At 36.9% G+C, this 14972-nt stretch overlaps 1 protein-coding gene across 1 annotated transcript in view; it reads left to right on the top strand.

The window, feature by feature from the left end:
- The window catches only part of CRTAM (cytotoxic and regulatory T cell molecule), a 30573-nt gene extending 16415 nt beyond the window's left edge, over positions 1-14158 (top strand). The window contains exons 6-10 of the mRNA XM_056826114.1: positions 2609-2729; positions 4975-5046; positions 8274-8420; positions 11116-11202; positions 13313-14158. Of these exons, the coding sequence (XP_056682092.1) occupies positions 2609-2729; positions 4975-5046; positions 8274-8420; positions 11116-11202; positions 13313-13446 (561 nt within the window). The 3' untranslated portion in view covers positions 13447-14158. The remainder of the gene's footprint in view (positions 1-2608; positions 2730-4974; positions 5047-8273; positions 8421-11115; positions 11203-13312) is intronic.
- The last annotated feature ends 814 nt before the right edge of the window (positions 14159-14972 follow it).

The following is a 14972-nucleotide window of genomic DNA, read 5'->3' as shown; positions in this document are numbered from 1 at the left end:
TCTGTGGACAGTTAGGTGGTATACTGGATATAGTGCCAGAGCTGGAGTCAGGAAGACCTGAGTTGACCCCAGACACTTACTAGCTGTGTGAGCCTGGACAAGTCACTTAATCCCAGTGGTCTTTTTCCTCATCTGTAAAGTGAGCTTCAAAATGAAATGGCAGGCTACTCCAGTATCTTTTCCAATATCGTCCCAGACAGGCCACAAAGAGTTGGACATATCTGAAAAATGACTGAGCAACAAAAATAAGTCAATATTAATAAAGACATTAAAAGAGTTCTAATTGTTCTTTTTTAAAGTGCTTTTGAATTTACTCATTGATATATTATTTTATCAAATAAGAATTCCCCTCCTTAATGGAGGCAGAAAGCATGAATAGAGGGAGCTGCCATACCTTGAAATAAGGGTGTATCTGAGAAAGAAAAGCAAATAACATTCAGTTTAATTATTAGGAGAAATAGAATAGAGCAGTGATGGCAAACCTATGGCATGTATGCCAAGGACAGCATACAGGGTTCTGTGATGGCAAACCTATGGCATGTATGCCAAGGACAGCATACAGGGCTCTCTCTGTGGGCATGTCCCCCACCCCAGTTTATTACTACAAAGGCAGAGGACTCTGGTGGAGCCCCTCTCTTCCCCCTCTCACATCCCACCCCTCTGCCCAGCAGCCAATGGAAATGCACAGGGGGTAAGGTGGGCGGATCACAAGTGGCAGAGCTGCAGAGGAGCAGAGTGCTCAGGCCACTCCAGGGTAAGGGGTGGGGTATGCACATATTTGGTATGGGGAGGGGCACAGCACATGGTCTAGGGGTGGGGTGGGGGTGGTATCCAGCATTCCATCTCCAAAACGTTTGCCATCATTGGAATAGAGTATTTTTTTTACCCATTATCTTTTGTCCTAGAATTGATACTAAGTATCTGTTCCAAGGCAGAAGAGCAGTAAGGCTAGGCAATTAAGAATAAATGACTTGTCCAGGTTCACACAGCTAGGAAGTACCACTAATAGCAAAGCTTAAAAAAAAAACAAATTCTTACCTCCATTTTAGAGTCAATACTGTGTATTGGAGAAGTACAGTAAAGGCCAAGGATCGGGGGTTATGTGACTTGCCCAAAGTCATACAGCTAGATAGTGTCTGAGATCGGATTTGAACCCAGAACCTCCCATCTCCTAGTCTGACTCTCTATCCACTGAAACACCTAGCTGCCCCCATAACACAGCTTTTTAAGTGAAAAAGACTGGGCAGTACTTTTAAAATAACTCCTTACCCAGTTTAAGCCCCCCAAACTACCTTGTCTTGTCATAAATTACACGGGTCTCTACTAGACTGAACCCCTACAGAGGCAGGGATAGAGTCTTTCCTAAACTTTCTATTTCCTTCAATGCTTATAAAAATGCTGTGCCTAGTAAATGTTCACCTAATAGTAGATGAATGAATGTTGAATATATGAAACATAAATATTTAGCTGTGACCTATATTAAGAATGAAGCTAGTCAGAAGGAGCTAAGCTGACCCTGTAAATTAGAAGAATCCTTTATGAAAATCTGGAAGACTTGGGAGGTTGAAGAAGCATTGCTTTCTATCTGTCTTCTTTTAAAAAGGAACTGAGGCACAAAAGAAAGATTTTAATGGAGTATCATGTTCCTAAGAGAAGCAAAGTCACAGAGGGAATAGAGAGATGGCCTCGAAGATGCCAAGACCCGAGTTCAAGTCCCATCTCTGACACATCCTGACTGTATGAGGCCAACCTGTCAGACAATTCTCTAAGAGAAGGTTGAAAAGAAAATAGTTCTCTTCAACCAGGTCCAGTCTCTATCCTTATAATATTCTGTGCATCAAAAATGTCATCTATTTAGACCCTTACTATTTGAGAATAGTTATTTTAAATTTATTTTAATTTAGTTAAATTTAATTAACTTCAATTTAAATTTTAAAATATATTTATGTACATCTAGATACATTATATACAATGTATGTGTTTTGTGTACACATACAAATATATAAACATATATAAATACCACATATGATTTGTTGCCTGGATCTGTGGCTTCATTGGAATAGGGATCTCCCATATCTGCACCTTCTTTGAAACTTACAGGCTTAGTTCCTGGGACATTGAGGGGTTAAATGACTTACCCAGAGTCACATAGCCTGTATGTGTTGTAGGCGGGACTTGACTCCAGATCTTCCCACCTCCTAGACTAGCTCTCTAGTCACTATGCCATGCTGCCTCTTAAACAATGGCAACCATAAATACACACATTTACCTTATGACTACAGCCAAGCATGTCAGTACTTAAAGCTACTCCATATGACCCATAGATTGCCCATCAGGCCAACAAGAGAGCCAAAAATAGGATGCAAAGAAAAAATCTACCAATCAAAAAATTTATTAAATATCTATCCATAGTAGGCACTATTTTTAAGCTCTGGGAATTCAAAAGGAGGCTAAAGACAAGTCTTTGCCCCCAGAAGCTTACAATCTAATGGGGGAGACAAAAACTGGCACCAGGCCCTTAAAGCAAGTACTTTTAGGACTTTTGTGAAATAAACAAACAAGAGTTAGATTCACTCTGGAATTTCTTCTAGAGACAATATCAATAAAGTCGATCTTCCAATTTTTAGATGTTGTTGGTTTTTTTCCTTTAATAGTAACAGCTCCAGATTCAGATAATGTGGAGAACAGCACCTTGTCCTTTCAGCCCTCTCAGAATTCCACTGAACTTGGTAAGTCCTTAAACTGGAAGATCTTAAAAGGGTAGGTTTCATTCCTGAGATGCCTGTTTCAGCACTGCTTTTTTGTGTCCTGATATTTTTTTTAAAAAACAACTTTTTTTTTTTAATCTATAATGCCTATCATATATGGTTCTACAACTGTGAACTTCTGGAATATTTCTACTTTCAGTAAGCACACCCAGCTTAACGGAGGACTCTGGGATACTATAATTCCTTGTCAGTTTAATTCCCCCCCTTGGTTACTTAAAGACATGAAAAAAATTGATAAGATATGAAAGACAAAGGTATTCCGCATTCAAAATCACATTTAAAGGTTTATATAACATTTAGAGAGCCAGGTCTGTACTGATTTTGGCAGGGTCCTCTATCCATTATGCTACACCACCTATGATGTCATTCTCTTTAGATTTATCTACATCATCAAAGATTTTAAATGATTATCTTTCTTTTCCTCCTCTTCCTCCTCTTCGTTCTCTTCTTTTTCCTCCCTCTCTGCCTCCTCCTCTTTCCTTTCCTCCTTCTCTTCCTCATCCTCTTTCTTCTCCTCCTCCTCTTTCTCCACTTTCGCTTCCTTTTTGCTATATCATTCTATAATTCTTCCATGGTAAATACTCACATACACATTCCTAGCACAGCCATGTCTACATTTTTGCCACAGTTTTCTTACTTCCCCTTGGAAACCACACAGTGGCACTGTGCAACAGCCTGAAATCTCAGACACTGGATGGACTGAACAAACTGTAGGTCCAGATGGTGTAAAAGATGGCATCTTTAAACAAAGAGATCATATTAATTCAGGGGGCAAGTTGCTTGCTTTTAAAATGTCACTTTCATCCAGCTAATACAGGCAAGTCTGCATTTCCCAGAAACAATCACTGCAGATGTGTAAACAAAAATTTGGGCTGAAAGGTAAATTAGCATATATTTCAGCATATTAATTAATTGAATCATGCCTCTAGGTATTACAAACCCTCTGTTCCTTGTTTTTAGAATAGAGGAGGTCATTGCTTCACTGTCCTATTTTTGTCTCCTATACCGCTCACACAGCTACATGCTAAATATATATATGTGTGTGTGTGTGTGTGTGTGTGTGTGTGTGTACATATATATGTACATATATATTCCTGTATTAGCTGTCTCTGATTTGGGAAGCCAAGATTCATTTGCACATTTCTTCCAAAATATTTTGACTAGGAATTCTCTGTATCAAAAAAAAAAGAAAGAAAGAAAAGAAAAGATTCCTTGTAGTGAAAGGACATGAAGGTAGTTTTCAAAATGTCATTTATTTTATTTAATTATGGTTTTAGTGGAAAGAGAATTGGATTTGGAGTAACAAGGCTCAGACCTAAATTATTTATGTGACTATTGGAAGTTAACTTAATCTCTGAAGACAGTAATATTTATATTATCTATATGAACAGAAGATTGAGAGCCACTACCTAAGTTAGTAAAACCTGAATTCAAGCCTTTGATGTACCCTGGCCATGGACAAGCCACTACCCCTCTGGGTCCTAATTCTCTAAAACTATAAGTAAGCTAATGATAGTTGATCATCTTTTGGGATAGGAAATTTCATCACTAGGAGTTACCTACAGCAATGGAGACATAGACTGAGAGTCTCCCCCCACCACCACCACCAAAAAAAAGACCTATCTCACCAGATTATTATGAGAATTTTTTTAAATTTAGTTATAAAAAGCCATGTGGAGTAGTGGACATAGAGCTGGCTTTGGAAGTCAGGGTTATGTGCTGCCTCTGAAATATACTTGCCGTGTGACCCTAGATTTAACTTTTCAGGTTTCTAAGCAATTCTTAAAAGAGTTCTTAATCTATGGTCTGTGAATCTGCTAGTGTTTTTAATGTTTTGATTATTGTATTTCAATATTTTTTCAATTTCAATATAATTGACTTCTTTTGTAATACTCTACATTTTATTATGTGTATTTTAAAATATTCTGAGAAGGGATCCATAGGCTTTACCAAACTTCTGGTGGGGTCTATGACATCAGAAAGGTAACTTTTATTTTCTCAAAAACTATATAAATTGCAGAGAAGGCAATTGTATTATTAGAGAGGGTTTTCTTGTTTGAGAGTTCTTTATGCCAGTAAAAGTCACAAGGCCAGGCCCTATCATAAGATATTATGGAAACATGAGTTGTTCTTCTTGCTATTAACTCTCCAAACTACTGTGGAATAAAAAATATGAAACTTAACACACTTTCCTTTCTACTAACAGTAATGGAAGAGTTCAGTACTGTGGATATTGACACACTAGGGCATGAACAAACTCAGAAATTTGACATCGCTGGTAAGTTCACTCATCCTACTATGAAAAGCACTTGACATTTTAACCTCCTAATCATTCAATTCAATGAATTCTTTTTCAGTCCTCAATGTCCTTGACCTCTTCACAACATTAGACACTGATTATCACTTCATCCTTTTAAATTCTTTTATTCACAACTCACACACCAAAAAAGAAAATTCTCTGTAGAGAGAATATAAAAAGAGGATTCTATAAGAAACAAATGAATGAATCCCTGCTTTACACTTGCATTTTTAAACATATATAATTAATTCTACATATTACTTTAAAAATTGTCTTGTCTGCATTTCCTTTCGAATTCCCTTTTGTCCTTTTCTGAACCTTAAAAACTATTTCCATGACTTTCTTTTTCTTTGGCACCACAACTGCTAACTCTCTTCTTTCCAATCACCCTTCTCCTTATTAAAAACTGAGAGAAAAAAAGAAAGGAACAAAGGTAAGAAATAAACACAACCAAAATGAATCCACATGGTAGCCATAACCAAAAATGAATTTCTCCATCTGAATTCCCCCTCTCTGTCTTGGGGTAGGTACCATGCTTCACCACAGGTCTTCTGGAAATCATTGATCAGAGCCCTTATGTCTTTCAAATTGGTTTTTCCTTATAATAGTACTGTTTGTAAATTTTTTTCTCACTTCATTCTCTATCAGTTCACATTCCCCCAGTTTCTTTAATAGCATCTCTTTTGTAATTTCTTAGAGAATAATACTGAATTACATTATATGGTATTCCCTTATATTCACATACCACAATTTGTTCAGTCATTCTCTATTGTCTAAGAGGCAATCTGAGGCATCTTCTTATATTCTTGTTTCTTTTTCTTTTTTCCTCCTTTTAATTTCACCCTTCAAGAAGAATAAATTTGTTTTCCTTTTGACTTTTTCTTCCCAGGTATTACTCTTCATCTTAAACAGACCCCTCAAACTCATTTGTTTACTTGTTGAATTTGATGTATTTCTATGCCAAACTCTTTGTGTATGTATTCAATCCTCTATCATGTATCTCTCAATTTGGGGGATCTTAGGCCCTGAGCTTGGGCTGTTCTGATTTAAATGCTCTGGTTGTTGCTACTGTCCAGGGTTCCCATCCTGGGATTTTTTTTACTATCCCAAGGCCAATTTGAATCTTTTAATTTTGAAAAATGTATGATCAAAAATTGTTATTACATGTAATTGGGAAAATAAAGCATCTTATAATAAAAAAAATTTTTAACTATCCTTTTTACTGCAAAATCATCTCCCCCTCTGTCCTAGTCCATTCCAGCTGTTTGGGGGACATTTTTACCATAATGTCAGAGGGGCAAGTATTGTATACTTCAACAGACCTTTGTTGTTGTTGTCATTATCTAAATTCACATTAGGGAAGGCACAAAGCCTATACAGATATACCCAGGTGGGGGAATTATGGAGTAAGGTAAAGTGACAAATCATAGAAAGATATGGTCAAAGGGCTTCACCCTTTAATCCTCAGCAATAAAGGTAATGGGGTATGTGTATAAAAGTTACCTCACTAGATTCTGCCCTTGGCATAACTTGGCATAACTCAGACTGCCAGCTCCCTCCAGATGAGGTAGGGGAGAGCCCCTCTGTCTCAGGGCAGCCCAAGAGGCAGGCAAGGGCCTTGGCCTTTTTTAGGGAACTCTCTCATTCATGCAGGTCTCATCAATTTTCTACAGAGACAGAAAAACACTAGGGATTGACTAAGGGAGATGCAGCTGTACAAGCATGGAACATGGAAGCTTCCAGAAAAGGGCAGGATAACATTATTAGATGAGAGCTTTAGACCTTTGAACAGGTCCAGAGCAGAGTTGTATTATTTGAATTTTTATTATTTGAAATATGAAATTATTAAGTCTTATGGGACTTAGAGAGGCCTAAGGATCTCAAAAGGTCTCAAAGAACCCTTTTTGTTGTTTCCTTGCCAGCCTTGGTTTCTTCTAAATTTTAGAACTCCTGCCTTCTATTTACGTAACTATTTTCTTTTTGTTGTTGTTGTTTTGGGGTAGGTAGGTGGCCCAGTGGATTGGAGTGCTGGGCCCAGAGACAGGAAAAGCATCTTCCTGAGTTTAAATCTGGCCTCAGACCCTCACTGGCTGTGTGACTCTGAGACCCTGTTGGCTTCAGTTTCCTCATCTATTAAAGGAGCTGGAGGAGGAAATGACAAACCGCTCCAGTATCTCTGACAAGAAAACCAGATATGGGCTCACAAATTGGATAGAACTAAAAATGACTGAATAACAACTGCATATAATAGACTCTCAATCAATATATAGTGAATGAATGAATCAGTAGGATGTATTACCTGGAAATTTCAGTCAACAATAACAATGACTGATGCTATTAAGAAAAATATCTTCATCTTTTTAGCTGTGTGTGTATGTGTGTAAAACAATATCATGCCCTGCCTTGAAGTTTTCCCTTTTATCTTTTCCCAAGTTTTCTAAATAATTACACAGTCATGTTAAAGGAGATACTCCTCAGGGGTTCCAGAATTTTGAGGGAGGGTGGGACAGGAAAGCTAGCATTTATACAAGGTATCCCAAAATTCCTAGCATAGTTTTAAGCTAATGAAACTTGAGACATATGACATAGTCTCTGTTCTTTAGGTCATCACAATTCCACATATATTAATAGATAAATAACAATAAAAGGCAGCATGTGCCAAATATTAAATAAGTATTAATTATGCTATTGAAGTTTACAACTGCACTAAGACTTTGGGGACACCTTGTATATCATGTATCCTTGCATTGTTTCATTTGATCCTTACAACAACCTTGTAAGATAGGAACTTTAGGTATTATAATGGCCATTTTATAGATGAGGAAACTGGGGTTCAGGTATACTTAGTGACTTGCTCATGGTCATTCTTCTCATGGGGTAGCTAGGTAGCCTGGTGGATACTGTATTGGACCTAAAGTCAGGAAGATGCATCTTCCTGAGTTCAAATCTGGCCTCAGACACTTACTAGCTGTTTGACCCTGAGCAAGTCACTTAATTCTGTTTGCCTCAGTTTCTTCATCTGTAAAATGACAGAGAGAAGGAAATGATAAACCACATTAGTATTTTTGCCAAGAAAACTTCAAATGGGGTCACAAAGAGTCAGACATGACTGAAATGACGAAACAACAACCAGCACAGCGAGTGAAGTGTCAGATAGAAGATCCATATGATATGAAGGATCTAAACTGTTCTATTTTTTCTTACAGAAGGAAATCGTAGCGCTTTAGAAGTCACAAAGAGGAAACATGGAATTTTATTGCTCACTCTTGTGTCCTCCCTTATTCTGGTGCTTTTCATTGTAGTACAACTCTTTATAATGAAGCTACGGAAAGCACATGTGATATGGAAGAAAGGTAAGCCTCTAAACAATATAACCTCATCTGCATTATGTTCATGATGCCAAAACAACTGGAAGGAAAGGTGAACTATTTGATTTTATTAGTTGTTTGCCTCTATAGAATTAGTGAAACTGGAAGCTATTAAAGCTTAAAATGGCACAAAGATTTTGGGGACACCCACCATCCCCAAGACTGATTTTTGTCACTGAATTCTCTAAATTGCTCAGCTATTTTAACAATATGTTAGTAGATAGTCTCTGCATTTCTATTCATACTGGGCTGCCATGCCACAGAAGGCTAAAGCAGTTTGGTGAATTTATAATAAGGTTAAAAAGTTTCCTAACCAATGATGAACTGTGAAAGACTTAGCTACTGGCAGTGCAATGATCTAGAACAATTCTGAGGGACTTATGACATAGAATGCTATCCACCTCCAGAGAAGGGAGTGTTGGAGTCAGAATGCAGATGAAAGCATACAGTCTTTCAATTGTTTACTTAGGTTTATGTTTGGGGGTTTTGGTCTTATAAGATTACTCACTTCCAAAAATGAACACTATGGAAATATGTTTGAATGATAAAGATGTATAACCCAGATTAAATCACCTGCCTGCACCAGAAGGGGAAGAAAAGGGAGGGAGGGAGATAAATATATTCATCATATAACTTGGGAAAATTTGTGTGAAAATTTGTTATTACATGTAATTGGTAAAAAAAAAAAGATAAAAGTAAATATTAAAACAATTTCCTAACCAGTTCCAAAAATGGACACTTTGGTGGCTATAAAAATGGGACTGGCTGTAATAACAACTCATATTTATGCTGCTTTATAAAGCTAATGGAATATTCTCCTCACAACAGCCCTGTGAGGTAAACAATCTAAGTATTATTATTTTCGTTTTACAGTTAAGGAAAATGATGATCAAAGAAATTAAGTGACGTGTTCACAATCACATGACTTTTGTTCCATCATTTAAGTTGTGTGCAACTCTTTGGGACACCATTGGGTTTTCTTGGCAGATATCAGAGTGGTTTGCCATTTCCTTCTCTAGATCATTTTATAGATAAGAAACTGAGATAAACCGTGTTGAATGACTTTCTCAGAGTCACACAGCTAGTAAGAGTCTAGGACTGAATTTGAACCCAGGAAGATGAGTTTTCCTGATTCTATGTCCAGTACTCTATCCACTTGCACCATCTAGCTGTTCTAGTCATAGGACTAATAAGTCACTAGTGAATAATTATCCTTATTCTGCTCTGAATGATCAAGTTTCGCATCAGAATCCAATCCATCTCTTTTATGCTTCTCAAGGTATTAGAAAAGATTTAAATCCTAAATATCCATCCATGCTTTAAAAATAAATGATTTCTCTACAAAAGCTATCATACATATATATATATATATATATATATGTATATATATATATTAATGAGGAATTGAGTCTCCTCTACTTCTTGAGTTATTAGATAGAGTAAAAATGGTTTGGGGGATAAAGAATGACCTAACCAGCACTCATAGCACATCCCAAAGTTTAGTATACTGTGGGCACTATGACTAGAGGTTTTAGTCCTCAGTAGTTGCTTTTCTGTGTTGTTTATCACAATAAAAGTGCAGTTATATGAGGGTCTGCTTGTCCCTTCCTTGTTTTACTGACCCCAACACAATCCAGTTCCTACTGCTCCAGCTACATTAATACCCGAAGATCTAGCTCTCTGAGAATTTCAATGACTGTAGCATGATATTGCATCAACAATGCCATAGAATACCCCAGTCAGTTACCCATCTTCTTCACTGTACCTGTGCAAAAGAAGAAAATAGTAGCATGTGCTAGTAAAACCCCTCCTTTCAATTTTCCACTTATAGCTGGCCAGGGACCCCCTATACTTTCTGAACAATATTTGAGTCTATCATCCTATATCACTCCCCATCCACTCTTAGGACACTTACTACAGTGCTGGACACATAGTAGATACTCAGTAAATAGCTCATATTTGTGTCAAAAGCTCACCAACTCCTCCCCTTGTACTGGTGTGGAGCAATGAGTAATCAACTCTCACCAATGAGAAGTCTTATGCAAATAGGCTGTAAGCTGAGAATTAAATATACAAAGCAATTTCCTGACAAAACTGGGAGGTTGGTTCTCAAATATTCTTCTCCACCATGTTACAGATGAAGAAACATCAGAAAGGCAAGATAGTGTCGTGTAATGGCAAAATTATTGAACTTGGAACTCTGCTACATTTTATTTGTGTGACTGAAGAAAAACCTTGTACAGGCAGAGGAACTGGGTTCAAATTCTACCTCTTGATTCTACCTGTGTGACCCTGAATATATTAATTAAGCAATTGAGGCCTCCCTTTCATCTCTAAAATTATAAGCAGGTGGGACTAAAGGGCCTCTGGACTAGACAACCTTTCCAACTCTACCTCTCTGATCCCATGACCCTCTCTGGACCTCAGTTTCCTCCTTAGTAAAATAGGAGTAATATTTTACTATCTTATAGTATTGTTGAAGAGAGCATTTACCTTCAAATTGTATATAAATGTGAGTTATTATTTATATTGACACATTTGTTTAATGTACTTATTCCATGATAAAATAAGGGAATTAATATCTTTTATGCAATTATATACATTATTAGGATAAGTCTAACTCAAAGCATACACCTATGCAATTCCTAGAAAGTTCTAATTTACTTTTTTATGTACCCAGAAAATGACATTTCAGAATTGACCCTGGAAAGTTATAGATCTAGGTCAAATAATGATGATACATCATCACAGGAGAAGAACAGCCAAAGTAAGTTGATTTTAAATGAATTATAGTCAGTTGATTCTAAGTGACTATAGAAGAGCTGAAGGATAAAGGTTTTTAATTTTCAATATCTTTGTAATATTTCTTGCTATTTCATTGACCTAATCTACTAGAATTCATTCTACTCTCCTCCCTATTCTATTCCCTTCCAATACTGTGTATTGGTTCTAAGGCAGAAGACTGATAAAGGCTGGGCAATGGGGGTTAAGTGACTTTCCCAGGGCCACACAGGTAGGAAATGTCTGAAATCAGATTTGAAACCAGAACCTACCATATTCTATCCCTTTTGAAGAAGCTATGTTGTTACAGAGTCAGTCACAAGGCCCATACAAACAAGTCTTAGAAATACTCAGGGGGCAGCTGGGTAGCTCAGTGGATTGAAAGCCAGGCCTAGAGATGGGAGGTCCTAGGTTCAAATCTGGCCTCAGACACTTCCCAGTTGTGTGACCCTGGGCAAGTCACTTAACCCCCATTGCCTAGCCCTTACCACTCTTCTGCCTTGGAGCCAATATACAGTATTGACTCCAAGATGAAAGGTAAGGGTTTAAAAAAAAAAAAGAAATACTCATAAAGGCTCACATGAAGTCGAGTTTAGATACAAAGTAGTAGAATTCACACCAAAAAAGGGGGTTCTGCAGAAGAGCTTTGCACACAAAATTGTGAATTTATGTGGGAATTTCCCTGATCCCTTTAGCTAATTCATTGAACTTGTGCAATGCATTATAAAGAAATGAGAATGAAGTACCTAAAAGAGAAGACTGTCTGATTCAAATGTAAAGAGTTCTGGACTGACTGACCTGGTTTCTAATCCCATCTTACTTACTACCTGGGTGACACTTATCGTCCATGGGTCTCAGTTTCCTCATTTATAAAATGAAGGCTTTGGATTAGATGGTCTCTATGGTACCTTCTACCTCCAATTTTCAGTTCTGTCATTTTTAGTCATGTTCAACTCTTTGGGACCCCCATTTGTGGTTTTGTTGGCAAATATACCAGAGTGGTTGCTATTTCCTTCTCCAATTTATTTTATAGATGAGGAGCCTGAGACAAATAGGGTTAAGAGATTTGCATAGTGTCACATAGCTAGTCAAAATGTCTTGGGCTGGATTTGAACTGTATTTCTGATTTAGTAGCCAAAAACATAAGATCTTTGGTGTAAAGATGATTTAGAGGAAAGAATGCTGAAGAGGCAATTCAGAACACTAAGATTCACCTTCTGGCTTTGCCATGAGCTTTCCCATTACCTGGGCTTTAGTGGTGTCATCTGTAGATGATCTCTTAGGCCTTTTCCTACTCTGTTATTCTATGATTTTCTAATCTCACTAACTCAGACCTACTTGGTTTCAATAATGTAAAGTAATTTGTAGCTATCAGTACCTAAAGGAAATGCAATAGAGTCTGGCTCTCTTCTCTATTGCATTTGAATGACGTTTTCATGGGATTTTTGGCTTGTACATGACACCTATTTTGTCTGGTCTAATGCAATGATAAACAAAGTCAACGAATGAGTTGATTTGAGTGGATAAAAATTGGAGAGGCAGGAGAAAATGCCTTCAACCTATTTTAGAGTTTTGTACCATGCTTATTAATATTATATATGCAAAGTAAGCAAAAACAGGGGGGTTCTTACCCTGGGGTCTGTGAACTTGTTTTTTGAAATATCATGATGATTGTATTTAAATATAATGAGTCTCTTTTGTAACCTATGTAATTTATTTTATGCACTTTAAAACAGCATTGCGAGAAGAGGTCCATTTACTTCATCCATCAGACTGGCAAAGAGGCCCATGACAACCTCTGAATTAAAATAAATAAATCATGATGTGCTCTGTTACTTACTTTCTACCAGTAAATTTTAGTTTTAATTTTTAAATCCCTTAACAAATTAACTTACAAATATCAATCATTCATAATGAAGTCTCTTGCATTTATATAAATAAGCAAGGAGATATTTATTACCCTCAAATATCAGTTCAATTACAAATAACAGACTTTTACTGTCTCTATATCTTATAGTCTTTTAGGGGATGTAGACTTAGAGGGAGAATTTTTTTTAATTCAAACAGATTTTCACTGGGTATTATGTTTCTTCCAGCTTTCCATCACAAGTGTGGTATGAAATATATTATAACATCATATATGGAAAGAAAATCCAAGAACCTAAAAGAAAATATACAGGATTCTACATCGAAGCAAGAACAAAATAATTTACCAGAAACTATTATATAATGCTTGATATCATGTTATTTAATAGCACATCAGGACAACTCAGGGTATCATAACTGGCTTTAAAAAGAAAATAACTTATCCAAAGAACCAAAGAGTTCATTTTGACCTCAATGGAACAAATTGTACAGGACATTAATACTGCTGTGCTCAAACAATACAGTGTAAGCAGTATCCCATTAAGATGAACTGACTGGGAATCAAAGCAACAAATTATGGATATAAATGGTTTTTTGTTTACCTACTTCTAAGACAAACACTATGACAGAGCAAGAAGATTCTGCTAGAACATGTGGATCAAGGTCAAGGTGACCAACTGACTTATGATGAAGAGCAAAAATTTCAGATGATAGGTTTGGACAACTTTAAAAGTACATGTCTTCACATATGGAGAATGGAATTATGAGCCACATGATCTGGGCCAAATGAATGGGAAAGTAAGACTGGGGAGTGTAAGTAATGAGGACAAATTCCAAAATGGTCTCCGGATAAAGAAAACATAGGGTAAAATGAGGCTATAAGAAGATCTCTGGTCTCCAAGCAGGTCATACTTAAAGATAGTCTCTGAAAAGTGATCAAATTTCATGGAAAGACATGTATATTAAGACCTGGGACTGCTGGACAATGTTTACTCTCTAGCACCCTCTTCTCTCCTGGATTTGAACAGGTAAAAGTGAGCCCTTGCTAAAAAAAACATGCTGCTCTAGTATGCACAATTTTTTTCATAGATGTCTTGAACACACTTATAATAATATATTATATATTATATATAATAGTACATAATAAAAGTGTTTTCATTTTATTCATTATTGTGTGTGTAAAATACATGCTCTGGATTTACTCTCCCTTTCCCTATTGAACTGCCAGGCTGGGTCCCCAGAGCAAGGTAACTCCTTTTCCCCTTAGAGTCTATGAAAAGCACTGAAAGATGGCGGTGGAGGGGTTATTTTTCCAATAATGAGCCCCCATAATTGTGCTTTCCCCCATGATTATCAGTTGATATTAATTAGTCATCCAGTCTTCATTAGCTTTTAGAAAATGGCTTGGTATAGTAAGAGCAGCTAGTACAAGGCATCCTTCTAAAAATCTGTGACTTACTCTCCAATCAGTAAACCCAAAGTCCAGGTAAAGTGGAGTGGGTTTAAGCTTAGAGAGTCCATAAAGTAAAAAATGTAACTCATAATTTGTGGAAGTCCTTTTGCTGGAATCCTCAAGATATTATCCTTAAATATGGGATCCTTGTAGAATTCTGAAGTGCACCTAGTTTTCCTTGGTTCCCAGTGAAGATACAGCATCAATTCTTCCAAGATACTGCTAGAACTAGGATGATGATGAAAATGTCCCATTCCTCTGGACAAGTTGATGAGGTCCTTATAGAATTTAGTAGGGAGGTAAGAACCCAAGGCTAAATCTGAGTTGCTTTCTCTCCATTCCCCTTCCATCCACCTTTTCGGGGGATTGGCTGGAACTACTCTTTCCAGTCTCTTCACTCACTCTTAATACTAGCTTCCTACAAAAGTTGATTGTTT

The sequence above is a fragment of the Monodelphis domestica genome, chromosome 4, assembly GCF_027887165.1.
Source record: "Monodelphis domestica isolate mMonDom1 chromosome 4, mMonDom1.pri, whole genome shotgun sequence".
Classification (NCBI taxonomy): Eukaryota; Metazoa; Chordata; class Mammalia; order Didelphimorphia; family Didelphidae; genus Monodelphis; species Monodelphis domestica.
The sequence above is the reverse complement of the archived record's forward strand: the minus strand, read 5'-3'. Positions and strand labels throughout refer to the sequence as shown.